The sequence below is a fragment of the Acipenser ruthenus genome, chromosome 22 (assembly GCF_902713425.1).
Source record: "Acipenser ruthenus chromosome 22, fAciRut3.2 maternal haplotype, whole genome shotgun sequence".
Taxonomy (NCBI): domain Eukaryota; kingdom Metazoa; phylum Chordata; class Actinopteri; order Acipenseriformes; family Acipenseridae; genus Acipenser; species Acipenser ruthenus.
Window position 1 is genome coordinate 1,275,374 of NC_081210.1, and position 24,806 is coordinate 1,300,179.

Below are 24,806 nucleotides of genomic sequence, written 5' to 3' on the forward strand. Positions count from 1 at the left end.
AACATTTCCTGAAAATCAGGGTCCGCAATGTGTATAATATAAATAATATATATATATATATATATATATATATATATATATATATATATATATATATATATATATATATATATATATATATATATATATATAATCGAGTAAGTCTTATGTGATCTATTATATTATACACATCCCTTCATTCAAATCTTGTTAGTGGCAGTGGCACGATACAGGTAATAAAGTGACATCAGCATTCTATTACAGGGCCACCAGGAAGTGCTGTGGTTACCCAATAAAACGAAAGCGTAAATGTTTAAATGTGCAACAATTTCACTGCATTAAACCACCTTCCTCTCACATTGTTCTAACATTGGCAGTGTTATTATTATTATTTTTTTTTTACATGTATACTTTAATCAACACTGTCAAGTTACAGGACTTTTTGCAATGCAGCTATCAGCACACCAATGAAGAGCGTCTGTAGCAGGCGAGGTACGATCAGGTTCGCTCCTGCTCCCACTAAAAGAATATAAAAGGCAAAAACAGATTCAATATTGCATATTAAATAATACTAACAAACGTGTTGTGTGAGGGATGGACATGGAGCACAGAAAAGGACACCAGGATTTGTTTGATTGTTCCAGATAAAAATGAAACGGCGCCGCTTTTATGATCAACTTATTTACTAACACATTGACACATACTCTTTACTTTGTGTTAATAGTACTTTTATATTAACCTATTTATAAACTATTGAGAAAATCTTTAAGAGTCTATTTAAAACTCATTTCTATGATTTGATTCACTTGGAGCTGGCTGTCTTTTTTTTTTTCTTTATTACTTTATAGATGCTACTATATAATAACTTCCCATTAATAAAATATATCAGCAAGCTAACTGTTAACAATTAAACAAATTAAAACGTGATATTCAATATGAAACGTGACCAAACAATCATTCAATATGGCTACTCTGACGCCCCCATAAACAGCTGATACTGCAAACAGACACAAAGTGTATTTTGGACCAGAATGTAGCTACAGTATTAAGTTTGGTATATTAGCAACCTGTGAAATAGGCGAGGGCCATCATCACTGGATAGTCATCTTAAAATCAACATGTACACAGTACAGATATTGATAGTTGGTGACTCACCTGGTTTCAGAGCTGTTATGATGCCACCTGGAACAGGGTCTGGTTTTCCAGTTAACCCAGTTATCCCAAGATTGTTAAGTGCTGACTGTTGCTGAAGCAATGACCATGCCTTTATTGTTGGATCCTGTAGTCTGTTTTTAAGTTCTCCCAAGTTGGTGCCGAGAATGGTTTTAACCTCATTAGGGGTGAGTTTCTGTTAAAGTGAAATAATAATGATAAAAAATACTGTGATGTAAGATGCTTTACAACTGCACACAGGAACTGCAAGCCTGTGTCATACCATACTGGTGTAGTGCATAGCCAGATTTCTAAAGAAAGAAAGATGGCTACATTATGATTCAAACGCCATTTAAAACAACAACAAATCAGTTTTGATATAATGGGTATATTAACTACAGTGCAAAGTATTAAGAGGGATCATTAACTGTTGCACTGCATTTTATTTAATAGATTAAATACTAAAACATTCAAAGATTTTGCGTAAATGGTTAAATAAAGTACACAGTTGAATTAACAATATAAATCACTGTACATGAAGACGTAAAACAATACACATGTCAATGCTAGACGTTCAAGGAAAATATTTAGTTAGCGCTACTCAAATCTCATTGTAGTCGTTTACCATGATAACATCTTTGTCAAGGCTCATGAAAGTTGTCCAGTCCATGTTAATGTTCTGTGTACTAATTCTCTGTATTTCATTCAGGGGAGCACCACCTGCGCATAAAGAAAATGTTCAAATGTAGTTTAGGCAATGGGAAACATGAAACGCCTCCTCCAACAACATTTCATTCATGCTTCTTATAAGGAAAAAGTCATTCCCAGAAGGGTTTTCTTCTACAGTTGTGTATCAAGTCAGTATCTCGAAACTTTGGGGGCCCAGTTTTGATAAATGTTATAAAAATGGAATACAGTGGGCAGACTCAAGAGCGCTTGCATTCTGTCATGTCTCCTATGTTGGCACAATTTGGTTAGCACAGGCCAGTAATGGAAAGTGGGAAGCAGAAAGGTTTAGCAAATCAAGAGCAACACACTTCTAATATAATACAATTAGCTGACATTCATTATTTCCATTACAGTAAACATCCCACCACGGGAGCTGATAATGTGATTGTTGAAATGTATTCTTGTTTCCGACAGTAAGTCGCCCTGGATAAGGGCGTCAGCTAAGAAATAAATAATAATAATAATAATAAATAATGTGACTACAGAAGCTGTGTCTGTATAACATGGAACATGACTTAACAAACTGTATTGCTGCTGTGAAAATAGTTATTTGTATGAATCACATTTAAAAAAAAAAAAATACACCTCACCTAAAACATATATAATTCATATCTAGTTACCAGTAATCTTTTATTGCTAAGTGTTTTACTTTTAATAATGTAGTTATTATTTTAATGTTTAATGACCATGCTTATTAAGCCTAGCACAACCTGGATATGTGCAAACTTGATGCAAACAAACCATTAAAACCAGTGTTTAATGAACCTATCACACTTAAATTGAGATTGTAAATTTACTGAAAAGTTACTCCTTTACCAACTTTATAAAATCTGTTAGTTTGTATTAGCATTGCAGCAGAGATATGCTCGGCCAGGCAGTTGAATGACACAGGAGAAGAAGGTCTGAAACCACTACAAGCTAGAGCAGTGGAACTCACCTAGATAGGGCTTGATGAGGTTGTAGTACGTCAGCACATCACTCCTTTGGCTGATCAAAGCTGCAGAAGCTGTATTGTACAGTTCTTTCTTTTTCTCAGGAGTGCATGAAGAAATGTCCAAAGCCCCTGCATCTCTGTATAAATGAAAGACAACAGTTCAGCACTCTTTATATTTCTTTAATTTTGTGCAGCTATAGTATTTTGTAGCACCCTACTGACCCAGAGAATGCCTGGGAATCCACTCACCTCAGGTTAGGTGCTGTAATGTTTTTCAGTTGGCTCACACTAAGAGAGCACAGGTTTTCACCGCCAATAGCTTTCAGTGCTACAGCATCCAAGGTTTTGCCAGCACCTAAATATTTTGTAATTATAGCTGCACTCTAAAAGAAAAAGGTGTGGATAACTTATAGAATAAGGAATACATAATCACATACAGTATGGTAAAGACATACATAGATATATGGTATACAAAACATAGGAATGAGAGAATTTGTTTACCTTATTAGCAGCCCATCCCCCGTCCTCAGATTTCATCAAAGCTGACAGAGTATCAATTGTAGTGATGGTCCATGAATTGATGTCAGATAAAGTGGCCACTCGTGAAGTGGCACCAAGCAATTGAAGTTGATCCTCAGGAATGTTGTTGTTGTATGCCTGTATAAATCAAGATCAGTACTGTCCATTTCTTCCAACAAATAATATATCATTAATGTTCCAAAAAACCTTGAATTAATTCTAGCTAACAGAACACACATTTTGCACTTCTATTAACTACAAGGTCTCAAATGTGCAGTTTTCAAAGAAACACCTGTTTTAGCAAACCTGTATTTTCATGTTAATCTGGTACTGCGCTGGGTTCATGAAAGTTTCAAGCTTGCTTGCCTTGCCTTCCAGGAAGTCTGTTCTTGTTTATCTCCTTATTCATTTCACCCCAGCATTGTCTTCTGGGTCAAAGCATGTTCCTGACTGAAAGCATGTCAGGAAAGAAGCTAGTGAAAGCCTGGGGACAATTCCCCTCTTCGGGTGAAACAATCCAGGAAGTACAAGACTGTCTAAAGACATGACTTGCAAACAGAGGTTTCTTTAACCTAGTGTAGTACCAGCTTTTATTTTTTAAAATGAAAATACATGTTTGCTAAAGCATGTGATTCTTTCATAACTTCCCATTTGAGACCTTTATAATGAATAGATGTTCATGTCAGAGGAAATTTATGGAACTATTTTGTCAGCTACAATTACTTTAATCAAATTACATTTTTGGTCTAAAACATGGAAAGTCCAAGACAAAGACTAAGACAAAGACAAAATAATTTATATTATCCTACACTTGTATCTTGCACAGAACCATATACTATTTTAAAATAAAAATGATTAAATAGTATAGCGAATCTTAATGAAGTGTCTATTCCATCTGAAACCAAATAACTGATACAAAGAAGTTTCAGATCAATATCAAAGTGTTTTACCTCATTTAATTTTTGCAAAAGGATAGTCTGATGATTTTCAACCAAAACTTTTCCAGTCAAGAGAGCCAGGTTGTTCTTCACAGTGTTGCTGGCTAAACACAAGCTGAACTGTGTCTCATCATAATCAATTGGGAAAGTAACTTCATTGATCGTGGCTGTTGTTATTTCTCCAACAGTGCATCCTTTGAACACAGAAGTACAAAATCAGGGGGGGGGGGGTGGTGGTTAAGTTGGGTTCGCTAAATTATAAAACCACATTTAAAATAAATATGTTCTACATGCATAACAAATAAAGAGAGAATTCCATTCCATTGTTAAACAGCATTTTGTATGCTCACGTGTACAGCATGGACATGCTGTTAACATTAAGGTACTACTTACCAGCTGCACGTCTTGCTCTTCTTGCCAGACCTAGTTGTCTAAAAAGTTCTTTTTTTAGGCTTATTTTCTGGTCTTTGAGGAAGTCTTTGAGGAAGCTTTTTCTGTCATCCTGTTAAACAAAGTACAAAGATGATTGGCTTTGTTGGCTGTGCCATGCATTGGGTATAACGTGTGCCACACACATGTAACTCAGGAAAATAATAAAGCAGATCTGACCAACTTTGATAGATCCTCTGTTCTCAGCTTTGATAACACCACAGACATTAATCTGCTTTCTAATATATGATCTGATATTTAGTGATTGCATACCTTATTGAACTTGGACCAAAACTCGCTTGTTAGGAACAATGGCAATTCTTCAAGGTCTTTGAGAGTCTGCTGTGTCCAAGTTGAAGGGTTTCTAAAGAAAAATAATGTTAAGATCATTAGACTTTCAGAGAACAAATGGGAGTTTTATTATGTATACCAGCCTACCCTTTTGTGTTAAATTCTGAATTGTATTTTTCTGGTTTGCATTTTGGCCACGGGTTGCTTAAATATCCCTTTGTGTTTACAGTCTAATATAAAACTAGTTGAACTGCGTGTGTACACATACCCATACTTTGTAGTGCCGCTGAAAAGGACTTTCTGAACAGATGCAATTTGTTCACCAGTGAGCTGTTCGCACTTCTTGAGTTTTTCCAAGATTAGATTGTCCGAGTTTTCAATGTAGCTTCCATTCAGGATACAAACCATATTGTTGAGCACATTTAAATTTTCACTGCTGAGCCTGGTGCCTGTTATACCCTGGAATAAATGAGAAGAACATCAGGAGAGCCCTGCTTCCTGGTCTAACACTCAAAGAATGAACCACAGGTTCAAAAGGAATGACAACGAGACCGTCGTCCATCTTTCCTGAGACTTCAAAAGTAACACAACACTCAATCGGCTTTGCGTATGTCTCCCATGTGTAATGTTCTTTACTTCTAGTTCAATGCAGTAATCCACACGTGGTTTGTTTAGGTAATAACCCTACATACAGTATATACACACAGATACCTGTACTCATATATGTTACTTACCAGACAGTTTTTAGCAGAGTCTATGAGGGCATTTTGTTTATTTGCGTTGGATAAAACGTTGAAGTTTGCACCACCAGTTGCTGTCAAGTATGATTGGCAGTTTGCTGGCTGAACTTTACTGTAGCTGTAATGAAATGAATTTGAAACACATCAGTAGTTTTTAGTCAGATTGCATTGCATACACATTCTTTATATTTGTATTTTCATTTTGAATCATGGTATCTGCTACTTCACTAGGTTAAATATATATCTGTTTGCAAGCCATGGTTTTAGACTGCCTTGCACTTCCTGAATCATTTCACAAGGAGGGTGACTTTTTCCCCACCCCATGACAGGCTTCGTTCTTGTCAACTAGTCAGCTGCTTCATCTATTGACTGACTTACAGTACTTTCAGCCACTAACGTACTCTGACCTAAAAGACACTGCTAGGGTGAAATGAACAAGGAGCTAAAACAGTTACATACTTCCTGGAAGGACAGGAAAAACACCAGTACCAGATGTCTGTTTAAAAATGAAAATACACGTTTGCTACAATGTCTTTCTTTAATAACTGCACATTGATGTGGCTAATGGATGTGCAAAATGGGTAAGATTTGTGGAATTACTTTGTTAGCTACAATTACTTTAAATAATTCTGCAGCTCATTGTTGACTCACATGTGGATGTACCTTTTTCAAGGTGTAATCCAAACTATAAATAGTAATATTTGTGAAATCCATGATATAAAGAAACATTTTAAGTTAGCCATCTAAATCTGCTAATCGGTAGATTGTAGCAAAGAGAAAATTTGAAATTTAATGGTGGGACTGTTTTATTACTGCTAATTACTTCTGTTGGATCTTAACTGACATCTTGTGGCTGTAGGACTAAATTACAGATAAGCAGACAAACCGTGCAACGCTGCAGGCCTAATTTTCCTCTCCCATCTTTAAATATCAAAATATATCAAATATTTGCATTACTTACGGGTAATAGAGTAGCATGTCTACAGGATAGCTGGTGAAGTCCTGTGGTGAAGCATTTGCAGTGACATGATAAGCCATGGAGGACAGCTAGAGAATACAGAAAAGGCAATCATGTAACAATCCAGCTAACCTGTTTGACTTAATCAGTTTTCTACTTTTTGGTTGAAATGCAAACTTAATGTAACCTTTAAAGTAACTGTAGCTAACAAGATATGGATGAACCCGCTTTATATCATGGTTGTAGTGCAGGCATAATTCGTAGGAGGCTGTGTGCCCTGAGCAAGTCACTTAACCTCCTTGTGCTCCGTCTTTTGGGTGAGACGTAGTTGTAAGTGACTCTGCAGCTGATGCATAGTTCACACACCCTAGTCTCTGTAAGTCGCCTTGGATAAAGGTGTCTGCTAAATAAACACATAATAATAATAATACAGGACAAATACGTTTTGTATCATTAACTGGAACGAAACACTTTGTGTCTATCAAAAAAAGGAATGAATTCTTGACTGATGAGAGCTATGAATTAAGCATTGCACTTAGTGGTTTTTTTGGTGTGCATTTGTATAAGACTGACTATGTTAAAGAAGAAAAAATTGGTGACGTTGGTGTTTTGCAACTGAACTGTATCCTGTTAAGACCGCCCACGCAGCATTTGACAGACTGCACAAAACGTGACAATAGGCGGGTTTGTGAGATGATATTAAGAGAGGTAATATCTCAAAGAACCTATGGTGCATGGGAGTCGTTTTTGAAAAATCGTGATAACAAACAGTGTATGATATAGAGCGAGGTGATATAAAACAGGTTCATCTGCAGTTCCATACATTTTCTCTGCAATGTATCAATTTATTGCGATTGTAAGGGCGACTTACAATCGCAAGCGAATACAAATACATTCAAGTGTTACAATACAAGTAATACAATAAGAGTAAGAAATACAATAATTTTTGTTCAAGTGTGACAAAACACAATTCAATAATACAGCAGATAATAGTGATAGTTACATCAGGATATGATTAAATAGTGATAGTTACATCAGGATATGATTAAGTACAAAATACTACAGGTTAAACACTTGGCAGATTACAATATTCTGAAGTACAGGATTAAATGTGCAGTTTTTATAGAAAAGATGTATTTTCATTTTAAAAGATGAAGTCAGGTACCACTCTAAGTTAAAGAAATCTCTGTTTTCAAGTCATGAACATTCACCACTGCACAAAGAGCCAGGCTCCTCTGTAGGAGCAGTTGTAGAGCTTTTTACCTTTATCTTTTTATCTAATCCATAATGGCAGTACACAAACACAATCCATTTCCAAGTGGGCTCCCACTTTTGATTAAACACGTGTTCAGTGATTTACTGTGATTTACATTTTCAGATGTCCTCTGTATTATAAACTCACCTGGTCCTCCACTAGGGGTACCTTTTTACCCTTACAAGCTTTGATAATGTTGACGATGTTGTTGTTTGGAATGTTTTGCATGGCACTGCTGCTGAATCCTTGCAGTACAGATGAGGAAAGACTGGTTCAAAAAAAAAAAAAAAGGTTAAAGTTCATGCAAGCCCTAAAAACCATCAACAGCTCAAAGTCATGATTCACACCAAAATACTCAAAAGTATAGTCAATATAATCTCAAAAGGAGGAACCGAACTTCGAAGCAAACATCATTCAGTAAGCGAGGCAGCAGCATGATTAAGCATTAGAATATTTTTTCAGAATGTAGCTCAGAATGTAGCTTTTTGGCCTGAAAGGAACCACCCTCCTATGAGGTGAGACCTCTGAGAGCTGGCTCAGGTGAAGCAGTGCCAGACGATGGGACCCATTGACCCTTGAAAGGGAAATTAAGCTGAAAAGGAGGTGGTGGAAGAGGAAAGAAACTTCACAAACAACAGTATTTCAAAGGCATTTGTAGCTGTATGTACTTTAACTTACAACATGTTTGCAATAATAAATGAAACATACTCAGCATAAATGGTGGTGCTGGATGCTAGTTTGTCAAAAAACAGCAAAGCCTGCAAAAGAAAACCAGAGAAAACAGCGTCAGTGGAATCACATTATTAGATATAACTTGTAGATGAATGGCCTTTAGATACATTGTCTGGTCCCGAGTGTAGAGCATTTAAAATAAATGTTTGTGGTTTGCTCCCAATTGGTCAACCAATGCATGCATACAGGGCCCACAGGCAGTATTGTGGGTTCCAGAGTTGAGCAAGACATATGTAATGGATCCTAACAACCTTCTGATAACTTGCAAAGGAAATAAATAAAATGTAGTGCCTTTGGTTTGCATAATGATGATTTGGTATGTCTTGCACATTGTGCAGTGGCCTCAGGACCTCTGTGTGCTTCATGGTGACGTGTGGTTCAGAGCTCACAACTTGGAATGGTCATTGGAAAGTTTATTTGTAAAGTAACAGTGCTAATTGTCAAACCAAATGGTGTAGCCAAATAAAACATTAAAAATACCCTGCAGTAAACTGAGGCAGATTTTACCACCCAACACTCTACATGATGAACAGAAGGCAATGCCACCTGCAGCCTGTCAAATTCTTGTGGTAAGTGTCTCCAGAAGAGGCAGGACTTAAAGCAAAACATACTCCTCTCCTAAAAAAGGTCTACTAAAGAAAACAGAACTGAAATTCAGTGCTCAACTCCAGTTTTTGGAGGATCAGAATTTCTCCAAGAAGCCTAAATATATACATCTCATGTTTTGAACCTGGAGCCTTTCAAAAGAACCATGCACAAGCAGTGCATAGTGTAAGTGCTGTAGTTTCTTTAAATACAGGTGTTCAATATCCAACTGACCTGTTCCTTTTTCCATTGTTTATTTTTGATTTGTTCAAGATTAAACGTGGATCCAGAGAAAGTCAATAAACGCAATGGAATTAGACCTGCCATTTCATTAGGAATATTTTGCAAAATGGTGCTGGGATCATTGCTCACAGTAATTATCTGAAATAAAAAATAAAATAAAAACAGAATTAAAATGCATTTAACCAACACAATATAATGTGATTACTATATTCTTTAGCCACCATGTAACAGTTGGTGTTCAAATTATTGTCCTTTATAAATCCTAAATCCTACGTGCTTTGTACAGAATCTCAATGCACTAATGTTGGTTCAGAAATCCAACACCTCCCCATGTCAGCATATCATGCTACATAGACTAAGTGGACGTTTACATGCTATATCACATTTTATAACTTGTTATACATTATTTACATTATAATACAATATGAATATTATTTAAATGTGATATAATTGTCATTTAAACAGTTCCCACTGTAGGCCAAGAGGGAGCATGAGAAGAGAGGCAAGGTGTAAAACAGTTACATTTTCAGTGGAATCTCACACACATACCTTGTTAACAAATATCTGTTGAACAACTTCTGGTCCTTTAATGATGTTCTGAACAAAAGCTGGATCCTTTGCTACGTTGACAGCGACTTCAGTGCTAACACTCTCAACTGTGGTAGAAGGCAGGCCTTGGACCAGGGTTCCCAGAGATGTAAGCGAATTTACACTGTCAAGCTATGACAAAACAAATACATTACAATTAAAATATTTATATGAACAGAGCTGTTTAATGCTGTATTTCTGCATAGTTAACTAACATCGAATGCACAATCTTACCATATTAATGCAAATTCTTAACAATAATTAAAGAATATTGTAAGGACAATTCTACCTTGTACCCATTTCCGAACAGCTTTTTAACCAGGCGATTGGCCTGTCCTTGGTTCCACTTGACTGTATTCAGGATGTTAAGAGTTTGTATAACAACTCCAGGCTGAATCTGATCAATCTGTCCTTGTGAAAGTTGGCCACTTTGATTTCCTAGGGCTGTTAAGTCTTCTGCAGAAACATTTTCAATTTTTCCGACCACACCTGAAATAATCTGAAATAGAAACTTGCTAATTATTTATTTGGAAGATTGTATTTTCTTATGTCGGTTTATTTCATAAAGTTTATTTCAAATGAATCTTAATTTATATTCACACAGGCAGATTTATTTAGATTGTTACACCAAAATGTACTCCGAATGGAATTTCATAAGAGAAAATCTGACTTAATTCTGCAGCATTACACTTTGGGGTCTATTCAACTGATAACAGCGGCAGATCTTAATCCTGCCAACGTTGTATTTGTTAGTACTGAAAGAAATACATTAAAGACACTAACTTGCACTGTGAGAGGTGTTAGTTGTCATAAAAGAGTCACTTTTGAATGATTTTAGTGTTGGCGGTATTAAAGAATAAGTAGTGGGGTTTCCGAAAAATATAGCATTACACATCCCCACGTGTTGCTGCAACTGTTTAAATAACGTACCTGGAATTTTTCTTGTTAACATCCTGACAATGTTTTAAACTTAAAACTTTAAAGTCTGTTTCAAAGCTCTTTTCAAAATGTCCGCTCTAGTGCACTGGGGTTTGAGATCTGTCCTCTAAATCACTGCAGGAAGAGCGATGAAAAAAACAAACAAAAACAAAACAAATGCTGTGTTCCGTGCCACATCATGGATCGTTATCGCTGTGTTACCTGTTTGACAATGTGGGCAATAATCCTGACACTAGCAGTGCACTAGAGCAGTCATTTTATGAGAAACAGAAAGCTTGGTAAAATAATGGTCAAATCAGTAATTCAAATATCTGTGAAATTGCCAAGGTAAACCTAAAAACAGTCTAGCTGGCAACCTTACCACAGGATTTATAGTCTTGTTACAGGCTTTTAGCAACCTCGCTGTCAAAGCTTGCAGCTCAGCTGATTTCACAGAAGAGTATCCAGTGTCCGGGGCAACACAAAAGAGTGGATCAGGAAGCCTAAAACAGTAACCAGAAATATTTTAAAAAATGGGTGAAAATTCATATCAGTCGTGTGGATTAGCTGCTATTCCTGTGGTGTTTCACCAGAATTCATTTTGAATCTGTGAGCATTTTTTAATCTGTAAAATTCATTAGAAAACATCAACAAAACAAATACTATTCAGGTGTCAAATTGGAATCAATTAGCAGTTATCATTTTATAGCTTTCCTAGATTATTGTTACAGTTTCTATAAAAAAACAACAGCCGACACTTAAAGATAAAAACTTTTAACAAACTTCGCAATCAGTGTGCTGTCTTTGGAGTTTGATAAAAGAAGACTTAGGACATACTAACTAACTAGAACTAGAATATCGCAGGTGCTGTGTCCAGAATAGAAAGGGTTTAAAAGCAAGGTTAAATGAGACTTACTCTGAAATATTGAATGCTGCATTTTGAGCAAACACCAATGAGCTATAGAGAGCACGGACATCCTGAGGGATGAGTTCATTGTTCATGAGCTTCAGATTGTCAGGGTTATCCGCAAAGATCTTAAGCTGCAATGAAATGAATTAGGTTGAGAATGACAGAGGAAAATATAAAACTATTGGTAGAACTACACAGGTGAACAAAAATCACAAAGTGTTTTAGATTTATTTAGCACTTGGAATTATTATGCAACATATTAGTAAAACTGGTATGCGGCGTTGTCAATGCCAACATCTACATGAAGACCAAGGTTTTCTCAGGCTATTGTCATCCTGTTTTGAAGTGATTTTGGCACATCCTCCTATTTACTATGACTTAATTGCTTACAATAATAAAATAAAAAACTTCTCTAATTGTAAAAAGAAAAAAAAAATGGCTCACTTGTTCTGTCGAACCAAATAAATTGATGTCACTTTTGTTGCTGAAGGTAATGAATGGTCCGAGGTAATTAGCAAACCAAGCAGTTGAATTCAGAGTTGGGTCTGTAGCATTAAAACACTTCGGCTTTGTGCCTGTAATGAAGAAAAAGAGTCAGAATCTTTTAGGCGCCAATTACTAAACATTTGCTGTGGAAAACATTTGTATTGTTTCTTAAAAAAATACAGTTAAAAAATGCTGTGTCAGTCTGCTTCCATGCAGAGGAAGTCCATAGACATCCATTTATAGTGTGACTGAACGACAGAAAGAAACATAAATATAACCTGCAAATCAGTGACAAGCATGACAGTGCTATTGGGAACTCACACTGATGTATTGTGGGGATTTATTTGCTCCCAAAGTTTTTGTTTTTGTTTTTAATTTAGAGTGACCAGTTACTATTTTTCATTTATCCCCCCCCCCCCCCCCCCCAATTTGGAATATCCAATTATGCTTTTTTTTCTCCTCACTGCAGCAGGTCCCCACACAGCACAGAAGTTCTGAGAGTATGTGAGCGTCCTCCGATCTCACAAGCCTGAAGCCAGAATCACTTTTACGCTTAGCAATCCAGAGCAGAGGTACACGGGCTACCGATCTCGGAGAACAGAGATGAGCCCTGCTGTTATCCACTTTAAATGTGCTCAGTGTCTGGCCAGTAGGGTTCACTGTTGCACGATGAGGAAAATGGTCCCTGCCGGTTTCCCATCCCCACCCCGGGAGCGTCAGAGCCAATGTGACGTCCCCTTCGGAGTTCCCAAGCTGTATGATTCATCCTGCGCTCCCAACGGCAATGCTTTAACAGGATGAGCCACTCGGGACCCCTTGCTGCCAACTGTCTTTATTCTGGATAGCTTACGGTTCATAAACTGAAGAAATTACACAGCAGGGACCATCAATCATTTAAGTTCATGCAAGGTAAAAGGGCAGCAGTGTGGAGTAGTGGTTAGGGCTCTTGACTCTTGACCGGAGGGTTGTGGGTTCAATCCCCAGTGGGGGACACTGCTGTTGTACCCTTGAGCAAGGTACTTTACCTAGATTGCTCCAGTAAAAACCCAACTGTATAAATGGGTAATTGTATGTAAAAATAATGTGATATCTGTATAATGTGAAATAATGTATAATGTGATATCTTGTAACAATTGTAAGTCGCACTGGATAAGGGCGTCTGCTAAGAAATAAATAATAATAATAATAATAATAATAAGGTAATCACATGTCGGAGGTGCCTGTGCTCAATACACTGTACTGTATGTACAGTATGTGTCACTTCACTGCAGATGTGCCACACAGTTTGGCTCTTAAATGACTCACCTGTTGAAAGATATGAATTAATTGTACCATACACATCCTTCCTGTCGAGGTCTGTATAATTGCTGCTGCTGTTTCCAAGAACCTGAACCCTGTGGATGATATTTACAATGCCAGTATTACAACTGTGGTGCTTAGTTCATATCCAGTACAAATACATACAAAGACCCAAAGCATGACGAGCATAGTTTCTTTGTAAAGAGCAAATGGCTATTGTATATAAAAACAAATCAGGTATTTACTGTAAATCTCTGTATTTTTTCAGGATATGCCATAACTACTTCTCTGGGCACTTTGCTATTTAATCTCTAGCAATGTTAACCTACACCCAAATATAGCCCAAATCAAGTTACAGGACATTACAATTACAGCATCTAAATGAAGCTTTGTTATTCACTCCCACCTGCCACCTTTATACTGGCTACTTTACCACCTACTTTACATTCATGACATGCTTACATTTTCCTGAACGGCAAGCATTTGGCAGCCAGAGTGTCACTGGAAGTAATGAGGTTCTTATCGAAAGCTTCCAGGTATGGGATCAGTCTTTTGGTAAACCATTTATCCAGTTCAGCTTCACTATCAGTGCTCAGAACCGTAGGCCACACAGCCCTCAGGATGGATGATTTAATGGCTTTAGAGATGTTCAACTGTAAACAAATAAGGAAGCATTAGCTTCTAACAAGATCGCCACTGTGAGAGGTACCTTTACAGTTTGAATACATGAGTAGGGGATTTCCTGCAGCATCTGAACTGTTGATACATTGATTGCCATCCTATCCCTCACTGAAACTGTCAAAAGGGGGAGACGACACAACTGCTGGATATACTGAAATAAAATATCAACCTTTATGACTGCTCGCGAGTTCCTTTCAATCATTTCTGCTTGAGAAGGGACAAAGTAATCTCTTGCATCATACCTGCGAAGTCCTCCCATTAAAACCATCAACGAACAGAGGTAACTGTCTGTAGTTTTTCAAAACTTCAGTGAGCAGGGTGGAGTTGTCAATGCGTTCAGGCACGCTGAGAAATTCACTCAGCTCAGTGGGTGTTACAGTGTTTAACAGCTGAAATGAAAATGGAAGGGTGTTAAATGGTTACAATGACCCTTTGTGTGTGCTCCTGATGAATGTTCAGCTTGTAACAAAGACAAAAGAATAAATAAAAGCGAACGGTGAAGAGAATATACAGGCAATAGAATATACAGAATATACAGGCAATAGAAAATACAGGTGTCAGGTATTTCACTGATACTGATTTATGCTCAACATTTCCTTCCCTTCAAATGTCATAACTTTATAATGTATTGTCCAAAAACTAAGAGCAGATGAGACCCTTCATGAGTTATGATTGCATCTGTGTCACTACTATATTAAAAACTATAAGAGCAAAGACGATCGTGATAACTTCTAAAATGTACCAAACTCTGACAAGTCAATTGTAGTTTTCTTTTACCTCTGCTGCACGTGTTTCTGGAGCCACTGAAAGGATGCTGGTTAGAGTAAGGAAGCTTCTGAAGTTGAGGAAGGTATCGTTCATGTACACAAGGAAGCTGTTATTTGTGTAGCAGCGTAGTGGAGCTGGATCTGGGGGTAAAGACATCAAGGTTAAGCTTTATGAGCTGCCAGATTACCCAGTAATGATGTCCTCCCATTTACATGCACTGCATTAAAAAAAATCTTCATAAAAAAAAAAAAACATTTGCTCTACAGCATTCTTTTTTTTTAACATCATTTTGTGGATTTTCTCTGGGAGCCTGCAAAAACCGTCAGCTTTTCTCAGCTGCATTATAATTCTTCACTGGTTGAGCATTAAATTATAAAAAAGAAAGGAGAAATATATATAGTTTCTAAAGATTTATTAACATTTTGAGGTATATAAAGGAGACTGTGTGGTCCAGTGATTAAAGAAAAGGGCTTGTAACCAGGTCCCCTGTGTGACCCTGAGCAAGTCACTTAACCTCCTTGTGCTCTGTCTTTCGGGTGAGACGTTGTTGTTAGTGACTCTGCAGCTGAAGCATAGTTCACACACCCTAGTCTCTGTAAGTCACCTTGGATAAAGGTGTCTGCTAAATAAACTAATAATAATAAATGTGGTCTAAGACATTGAATTGTTCAGAGGCAGAACTTTAAGCAGAAATCTAAATAATAAAACATTTATACATTTTATAAACAAACATATAATTTTTTTAGCATTGTTCATTGAAAGGCTTGAAACAGTAAGCACTTTTTAATTACCTTTAAGTGACATCACAATATATTTGAAGACTTCACGCTGCACAGTTGTATTAATCATGCCACTGATGGAGCTCAGTCCTGCCACACTGTGAAAGACAATACAGAATAATGAATGATCAAATCAAGGATATTAAAGAGTATTAAAAGAAATACTTATGGTTGCTTCTACCTGTACTCCTATTTGATGCATCAGTATAATTCATTTTAAAAGTAAAACCATGGCCCTATGGGTATTTATATTTTAGGTTCTGTAGCAACACTTGTAATAGGGGACCAGAACCTCACACTTTAGAAATAAATACATTTTGGGTTGTACGCAATAATAATGAAACTAAAAGTGTTGGGACACTCCACCACTTTGCTTACTAAATATCTTGATTTTTATGCCTGATAAAAGAATGTTCTTATTTTTAAAGAGCAGACATTTACTCAAGGAGGCCAAGATATTGTGTAATATAGGTGTCTGAATTGATAGTTAAAATCATCTGATTGCAATCAACGAGCTGACCATTCTAATAACAATTCTAATACAAATTAATAATAAAAAAACAAACAAACAACTAAAAGAACCCCAAATTGTATTCTGCGGGTCTGTGGAACAATCTGTCACATGCTAACAGAAACCCGGGCGACTTTTGATTCGGACTAGTCTGTGCAACATTCGGCAGATTTGTGTTTATCGGGGTCTGTGAAAACAGTAATTTATGGTTAACCATTCTCTTTTGGTGGAAGGAAAGTGTAGTTATTGTAAATGAAGTAGTCTTTCATCTGGAAATAATCGTCCTTAAAGCAGTGAAGGATTATCTTACGCTTGGTGGTTTGTACTGCAGTTTTTATTCTTCAGAAAGCTGAAGAGGTTTGGCACTTGGATTGGAGTCAGTCCTGGCAGCAGAAAACCTCAAATCCAAATCCAATATGCAATGTTTTTCTCTAGTATATCATGTTACTCTTGATTATGAGTGTCACAATCAAGCCACAAATAAATACAATACTCCAGGTACTAGCTGTACAAACAGTTCATGTTTAGATCTCTGTACCAAACTCTGTCATCAATGGTATCAGGCTAAAGCATTACAAGTTCTGCAGTCATGCTTACATTGCTTGGTAGGAGTCACAGGTGATGTTTTTTGGTATAGTTTCCAGAGTGCCAGGATTGACACTAGGCAGCAGCAGAACTAGTTTGGTTTGGAACCAGTCTTTCCACATGGCACTACTGAAGGTGGGCAATGCAGGACTCAGGGCGGCAAAGGTGCGGTTCAGCATGGCCGTTCTCACATCAGTGTTGTTGATGACTGTCACGTTATTCTGAACAAAGGATATGGTTCACAAGTCAGTACAGTTGTCAGTTTTTATATGTTAACAAGGCACAACTCATAATGCTAACACTTAATAAATGAGGGAAGGAATTAGCCCCCTAGGTTGGGAATGTTGAGTTTTTCTTGAATTTTTTCGTAACAGCTACAAATTGTTTTCATCTTTTCTAGTTTAAGGTAACTGTGCCATGGTCTTAATATTACATTCTCCCTCAGAGCAGTAAATAGAAAACGACAAGTAACAATAACATGAAAAAGTAAGCACCATTAACGTCATCCGAGTGAAGTAGGAAACACAGACAGACACAGACCCCAGATTCTGATGCTCAAAAATCTGTGCTAAAGAATGTCCTTCGCAGTTTGTTTCAGATAACCATATTAGACTCACACTTAATTTTTTGGAGTAAATGACATAAATTGTGCATCTTTTTTCACGTAACTGTTAAAACGTACCTGCACTGTAATATTGGCAAAACGTGTGAAGAAGTCGTAAAGTGAACGGTTCTGCAGCCCATCAAAGATTTTATTGATCATCTCCACATTGTTCAGAGCACCGACTTTGGGGTCCAGAGTCAGGTCTGCTATCTGTACTGGGGTAAGCAGATCCAGTGCTTCCAGCTGAAGGGAAAATAAAGACAGCCTGTTATGGGCATAGTCATTTTTTTGTTCCTGTGCCAGCCATTTCCTTTAAGTTATTTTTACACAACAACTTTGTATTAAAGTGATACAACTATTGTATAGATGTCTGTGCATAAAGATCCTTCCAGAGAATTTCCCTTTCCCTTTGCATGTGACCAAGAGGTTGCCAAAGGAATTCAATGGCTGGCTTGGTTTCCTGTTGGGAAAGCAGACCTGAACCTGAAAATCAGGAATACCGGTCTAAAGGACACCAAACAATATTCAGAACAATTGTTAAAATAAAAACAAGCTATGGGAGACACTGGCTGGGTAAGACACAGCATTTGTGAATACACACTATTAATCAATCTATGTTGCATTCAAATCTTTTATCTTCAACAAAACCTACAACAGAGCTACTTACCCCACTGAAGTTGCTGTTCAAATTAACCAAATCTCTGTACTCGGCAAAGACAACAAACTGCCCGAAGTTCTTCTGAAGCCAGTCTCGGCTGTTGGTGATATTGGAAGAGCAGGAGGATCCTGAAGGAAAATAATAAACAGTAAACAGAGTTTGTATCTTGAAATGTATGACTTGTTTCACAATCCCATTATTCTGGGACTATTTTAACTAAGACAACTGTGAAACCAATTAATGGTACTGAAGCAGGATAATGGGGTTCACCTGAGGCAAAATAAAGTTTGGAAAACAAACTGTATACAGCATAATGACAAGTGATTTGTGTGAAACATGCCTTTTACCCACATTAAAGTTGTAAGCACTTTTTAATTACCTTTAAGTGACATCACAATATATTTGAAGACTTCACGCTGCACAGTTGTATTAATCATGCCACTGATGGAGCTCAGTCCTGCCACACTGTGAAAGACAATACAGAATAATGAATGATCAAATCAAGGATATTAAAGAGTATTAAAAGAAATACTTATGGTTGCTTCTACCTGTACTCCTATTTGATGCATCAGTATAATTCATTTTAAAAGTAAAACCATGGCCCTATGGGTATTTATATTTTAGGTTCTGTAGCAACACTTGTAATAGAGGACCAGAACCTCACACTTTAGAAATAAATACATTTTGGGTTGTACGCAATAATAATGAAACTTAAAGTGTTGGGACACTCCACCACTTTGCTTACTAAATATCTTGATTTTTATGCCTGATAAAAGAATGTTCTTATTTTTAAAGAGCAGACATTTACTCAAGGAGGCCAAGATATTGTGTAATATAGGTGTCTGAATTGATAGTTAAAATCATCTGATTGCAATCAACGAGCTGACCATTCTAATAACAATTCTAATACAAATTAATAATAAAAAAACAAACAAACAACTAAATGAACCCCAAATTGTATTCTGCGGGTCTGTGGAACAATTTGTCACATGCTAACAGAAACCCGGGCGACTTTTGATTCGGACTAGTCTGTGCAACATTCGGCAGATTTGTGTTTATCGGGGTCTGTGAAAACAGTAATTTATGGTTAACCATTCTCTTTTGGTGGAAGGAAAGTGTAGTTATTGTAAATGAAGTAGTCTTTCATCTGGAAATAATCGTCCTTAAAGCAGTGGAGGATTATCTTACGCTTGGTGGTTTGTACTGCAGTTTTTATTCTTCAGAAAGCTGAAGAGGTTTGGCACTTGGATTGGAGTCAGTCCTGGCAGCAGAAAACCTCAAATCCAATATGCAATGTTTTTCTCTAGTATATCATGTTACTCTTGATTATAAGTGTCACAATCAGGCCACAAATAAATACAATACTCCAGGTACTAGCTGTACAAACAGTTCATGTTTAGATCTCTGTACCAAACTCTGTCATCAATGGTATCAGGCTAAAGCATTACAAGTTCTGCAGTCATGCTTACATTGCTTGGTAGGAGTCACAGGTGATGTTTTTTGGTATAGTTTCCAGAGTGCCAGGATTGACACTAGGCAGCAGCAGAACTAGTTTGGTTTGGAACCAGTCTTTCCACATGGCACTACTGAAGGTGGGCAATGCAGGACTCAGGGCGGCAAAGGTGCGGTTCAGCATGGTCGTTCTCACAACAGTGTTGTTGATGACTGTCACGTTATTCTGAACAAAGGATATGGTTCACAAGTCAGTACAGTTGTCAGTTTTTATATGTTAACAAGGCACAACTCATAATGCTAACACTTAATAAATGAGGGAAGGAATTAGCCCCCTAGGTTGGGAATGTTGAGTTTTTCTTGAATTTTTTCGTAACAACTACAAATTGTTTTCATCTTTTCTAGTTTAAGGTAACTGTGCCATGGTCTTAATATTACATTCTCCCTCAGAGCAGTAAATAGAAAACGACAAGTATCAATAACATGAAAAAGTAAGCACCATTAACGTCATCCGAGTGAAGTAGGAAACACAGACAGACACAGACCCCAGATTCTGATGCTCAAAAATCTGTGCTAAAGAATGTCCTTCGCAATTTGTTTCAGATAACCATATTTAGACTCACACTTAATTTTTTGGAGTAAATGACATAAATTGTGCATCTTTTTTCACGTAACTGTTAAAACGTACCTGCACTGTAATATTGGCAAAACGTGTGAAGAAGTCGTAAAGTGAACGGTTCTGCAGCCCATCAAAGATTTTATTGATCATCTCCACATTGTTCAGAGCACCGACTTTGGGGTCCAGAGTCAGGTCTGCTATCTGTACTGGGGTAAGCAGATCCAGTGCTTCCAGCTGAAGGGAAAATAAAGACAGCCTGTTATGGGCATAGTCATTTTTTTGTTCCTGTGCCAGCCATTTCCTTTAAGTTATTTTTACACAACAACATTGTATTAAAGTGATACAACTATTGTATAGATGTGTGTGCATAAAGATCCTTCCAGAGAATTTCCCTTTCCCTTTGCATGTGACCAAGAGGTTGCCAAAGGAATTCAATGGCTGGCTTGGTTTCCTGTTGGGAAAGCAGACCTGAACCTGAAAATCAGGAATACCGGTCTAAAGGACACCAAACAATATTCAGAACAATTGTTAAAATAAAAACAAGCTATGGGAGACACTGGCTGGGTAAGACACAGCATTTGTGTATACACACTATTAATCAATCTATGTTGCATTCAAATCTTTTATCTTCAACAAAACCTACAACAGAGCTACTTACCCCACTGAAGTTGCTGTTCAAATTAACCAAATCTCTGTACTCGGCAAAGACAACAAACTGCCCGAAGTTCTTCTGAAGCCAGTCTCGGCTGTTGGTGATATTGGAAGAGCAGGAGGATCCTGAAGGAAAATAATAAACAGTAAACAGAGTTTGTATCTTGAAATGTATGACTTGTTTCACAATCCCATTATTCTGGGACTATTTTAACTAAGACAACTGTGAAACCAATTAATGGTACTGAAGCAGGATAATGGGGTTCACCTGAGGCAAAATAAAGTTTGGAAAACAAACTGTATACAGCATAATGACAAGTGATTTGTGTGAAACATGCCTTTTACCCACATTAAAGTTGTAAGCACTTTTTAATTACCTTTAAGTGACATCACAATATATTTGAAGACTTCACGCTGCACAGTTGTATTAATCATGCCACTGATGGAGCTCAGTCCTGCCACACTGTGAAAGACAATACAGAATAATGAATGATCAAATCAAGGATATTAAAGAGTATTAAAAGAAATACTTATGGTTGCTTCTACCTGTACTCCTATTTGATGCATCAGTATAATTCATTTTAAAAGTAAAACCATGGCCCTATGGGTATTTATATTTTAGGTTCTGTAGCAACACTTGTAATAGGGGACCAGAACCTCACACTTTAGAAATAAATACATTTTGGGTTGTACGCAATAATAATGAAACTAAAAGTGTTGGGACACTCCACCACTTTGCTTACTAAATATCTTGATTTTTATGCCTGATAAAAGAATGTTCTTATTTTTAAAGAGCAGACATTTACTCAAGGAGGCCAAGATATTGTGTAATATAGGTGTCTGAATTGATAGTTAAAATCATCTGATTGCAATCAACGAGCTGACCATTCTAATAACAATTCTAATACAAATTAATAATAAAAAAACAAACAAACAACTAAAAGAACCCCAAATTGTATTTTGCGGGTCTGTGGAACAATTTGTCACATGCTAACAGAAACCCGGGCGACTTTTGATTCGGACTAGTCTGTGCAACATTCGGCAGATTTGTGTTTATCGGGGTCTGTGAAAACAGTAATTTATGGTTAACCATTCTCTTTTGGTGGAAGGAAAGTGTAGTTATTGTAAATGAAGTAGTCTTTCATCTGGAAATAATCGTCCTTAAAGCAGTGAAGGATTATCTTACGCTTGGTGGTTTGTACTGCAGTTTTTATTCTTCAGAAAGCTGAAGAGGTTTGGCACTTTGATTGGAGTCAGTCCTGGCAGCAGAAAACCTCAAATCCAATATGCAATGTTTTTCTCTAGTATATCATGTTACTCTTGATTATAAGTGTCACAATCAGGCCACAAATAAATACAATACTCCAGGTACTAGCTGTACAAACAGTTCATGTTTAGATCTCTGTACCAAACTCTGTCATCAATGGTATCAGGCTAAAGCATTACAAGTTCTGCAGTCATGCTTACATTGCTTGGTAGGAGTCACAGGTGATGTTTTTTGGTATAGTTTCCAGAGTGCCAGGATTGACACTAGGCAGCAGCAGAACTAGTTTGGTTTGGAACCAGTCTTTCCACATGGCACTACTGAAGGTGGGCAATGCAGGACTCAGGGCGGCAAAGGTGCGGTTCAGCATGGCCGTTCTCACATCAGTGTTGTTGATGACTGTCACGTTATTCTGAACAAAGGATATGGTTCACAAGTCAGTACAGTTGTCAGCTTTTATATGTTAACAAGGCACAACTCATAATGCTAACACTTAATAAATGAGGGAAGGAATTAGCCCCCTAGGTTGGGAATGTTGAGTTTTTCTTGAATTTTTTCGTAACAACTACAAATTGTTTTCATCTTTTCTAGTTTAAGGTAACTGTGCCATGGTCTTAATATTACATTCTCCCTCAGAGCAGTAAATAGAAAACGACAAGTAACAATAACATGAAAAAGTAAGCACCATTAACCTCATCCGAGTGAAGTAGGAAACACAGACAGACACAGACCCCAGATTCTGATGCTCAAAAATCTGTGCTAAAGAATGTCCTTCGCAATTTGTTTCAGATAACCATATTTAGACTCACACTTAATTTTCTGGAGTAAATGACATAAATTGTGCATCTTTTTTCACGTAACTGTTAAAACGTACCTGCATTGTAATATTGGCAAAACGTGTGAAGAAGTCGTAAAGTGAACGGTTCTGCAGCCCATCAAAGATTTTATTGATCATCTCCACATTGTTCAGAGCACCGACTTTGGGGTCCAGAGTCAGGTCTGCTATCTGTACTGGGGTAAGCAGATCCAGTGCTTCCAGCTGAAGGGAAAATAAAGACAGCCTGTTATGGGCATAGTCATTTTTTTGTTCCTGTGCCAGCCATTTCCTTTAAGTTATTTTTACACAACAACATTGTATTAAAGTGATACAACTATTGTATAGATGTGTGTGCATAAAGATCCTTCCAGAGAATTTCCCTTTCCCTTTGCATGTGACCAAGAGGTTGCCAAAGGAATTCAATGGCTGGCTTGGTTTCCTGTTGGGAAAGCAGACCTGAACCTGAAAATCAGGAATACCGGTCTAAAGGACACCAAACAATATTCAGAACAATTGTTAAAATAAAAACAAGCTATGGGAGACACTGGCTGGGTAAGACACAGCATTTGTGTATACACACTATTAATCAATCTATGTTGCATTCAAATCTTTTATCTTCAACAAAACCTACAACAGAGCTACTTACCCCACTGAAGTTGCTGTTCAAATTAACCAAATCTCTGTACTCGGCAAAGACAACAAACTGCCCGAAGTTCTTCTGAATCCAGTCTCGGCTGTTGGTGATATTGGAAGAGCAGGAGGATCCTGAAGGAAAATAATAAACAGTAAACAGAGTTTGTATCTTGAAATGTATGACTTGTTTCACAATCCCATTATTCTGGGACTATTTTAACTAAGACAACTGTGAAACCAATTAATGGTACTGAAGCAGGATAATGGGGTTCACCTGAGGCAAAATAAAGTTTGGAAAACAAACTGTATACAGCATAATGACAAGTGATTTGTGTGAAACATGCCTTTTACCCACATTAAAGTTGTAAGCACTTTTTAATTACCTTTAAGTGACATCACAATATATTTGAAGACTTCACGCTGCACAGTTGTATTAATCATGCCACTGGTGGAGCTCAGTCCTGCCACACTGTGAAAGACAATACAGAATAATGAATGATCAAATCAAGGATATTAAAGAGTATTAAAAGAAATACTTATGGTTGCTTCTACCTGTACTCCTATTTGATGCATCAGTATAATTCATTTTAAAAGTAAAACCATGGCCCTATGGGTATTTATATTTTAGGTTCTGTAGCAACACTTGTAATAGGGGACCAGAACCTCACACTTTAGAAATAAATACATTTTGGGTTGTACGCAATAATAATGAAACTAAAAGTGTTGGGACACTCCACCACTTTGCTTACTAAATATCTTGATTTTTATGCCTGATAAAAGAATGTTCTTATTTTTAAAGAGCAGACATTTACTCAAGGAGGCCAAGATATTGTGTAATATAGGTGTCTGAATTGATAGTTAAAATCATCTGATTGCAATCAACGAGCTGACCATTCTAATAACAATTCTAATACAAATTAATAATAAAAAAACAAACAAACAACTAAATGAACCCCAAATTGTATTTTGCGGGTCTGTGGAACAATTTGTCACATGCTAACAGAAACCCGGGCGACTTTTGATTCGGACTAGTCTGTGCAACATTCGGCAGATTTGTGTTTATCGGGGTCTGTGAAAACAGTAATTTATGGTTAACCAT

The 24,806-nt window shown here is 37.1% G+C and overlaps 1 protein-coding gene across 1 annotated transcript in view; it reads right to left on the minus strand.

Moving 5' to 3' along the window:
* Positions 1-304: 304 nt before the first annotated feature.
* Positions 305-24,806, minus strand: part of LOC117973730 (uncharacterized) — a 39,284-nt gene continuing 14,782 nt past the window's right edge. The window contains exons 24-60 of the mRNA XM_034926877.2: positions 24,091-24,176; positions 23,721-23,839; positions 23,132-23,296; positions 22,461-22,669; positions 21,371-21,456; positions 21,001-21,119; positions 20,412-20,576; positions 19,741-19,949; positions 18,651-18,736; positions 18,281-18,399; positions 17,692-17,856; positions 17,022-17,230; positions 15,926-16,011; positions 15,144-15,274; positions 14,609-14,755; positions 14,148-14,338; positions 13,692-13,780; positions 12,345-12,475; positions 11,907-12,031; positions 11,373-11,493; positions 10,362-10,571; positions 10,034-10,204; positions 9,476-9,622; positions 8,633-8,682; positions 8,072-8,192; positions 6,673-6,758; positions 5,706-5,829; positions 5,240-5,430; positions 4,954-5,044; positions 4,645-4,753; positions 4,264-4,445; positions 3,296-3,451; positions 3,044-3,177; positions 2,798-2,931; positions 1,757-1,851; positions 1,135-1,327; positions 305-498 (exon numbers count right to left, since the gene is read on the minus strand). Coding sequence (XP_034782768.2) covers positions 410-498; positions 1,135-1,327; positions 1,757-1,851; positions 2,798-2,931; positions 3,044-3,177; positions 3,296-3,451; positions 4,264-4,445; positions 4,645-4,753; positions 4,954-5,044; positions 5,240-5,430; positions 5,706-5,829; positions 6,673-6,758; positions 8,072-8,192; positions 8,633-8,682; positions 9,476-9,622; positions 10,034-10,204; positions 10,362-10,571; positions 11,373-11,493; positions 11,907-12,031; positions 12,345-12,475; positions 13,692-13,780; positions 14,148-14,338; positions 14,609-14,755; positions 15,144-15,274; positions 15,926-16,011; positions 17,022-17,230; positions 17,692-17,856; positions 18,281-18,399; positions 18,651-18,736; positions 19,741-19,949; positions 20,412-20,576; positions 21,001-21,119; positions 21,371-21,456; positions 22,461-22,669; positions 23,132-23,296; positions 23,721-23,839; positions 24,091-24,176 — 5,041 coding nt within the window. The 3' untranslated portion in view covers positions 305-409. The remainder of the gene's footprint in view (positions 499-1,134; positions 1,328-1,756; positions 1,852-2,797; positions 2,932-3,043; positions 3,178-3,295; positions 3,452-4,263; positions 4,446-4,644; positions 4,754-4,953; positions 5,045-5,239; positions 5,431-5,705; positions 5,830-6,672; positions 6,759-8,071; positions 8,193-8,632; positions 8,683-9,475; positions 9,623-10,033; positions 10,205-10,361; positions 10,572-11,372; positions 11,494-11,906; positions 12,032-12,344; positions 12,476-13,691; positions 13,781-14,147; positions 14,339-14,608; positions 14,756-15,143; positions 15,275-15,925; positions 16,012-17,021; positions 17,231-17,691; positions 17,857-18,280; positions 18,400-18,650; positions 18,737-19,740; positions 19,950-20,411; positions 20,577-21,000; positions 21,120-21,370; positions 21,457-22,460; positions 22,670-23,131; positions 23,297-23,720; positions 23,840-24,090; positions 24,177-24,806) is intronic.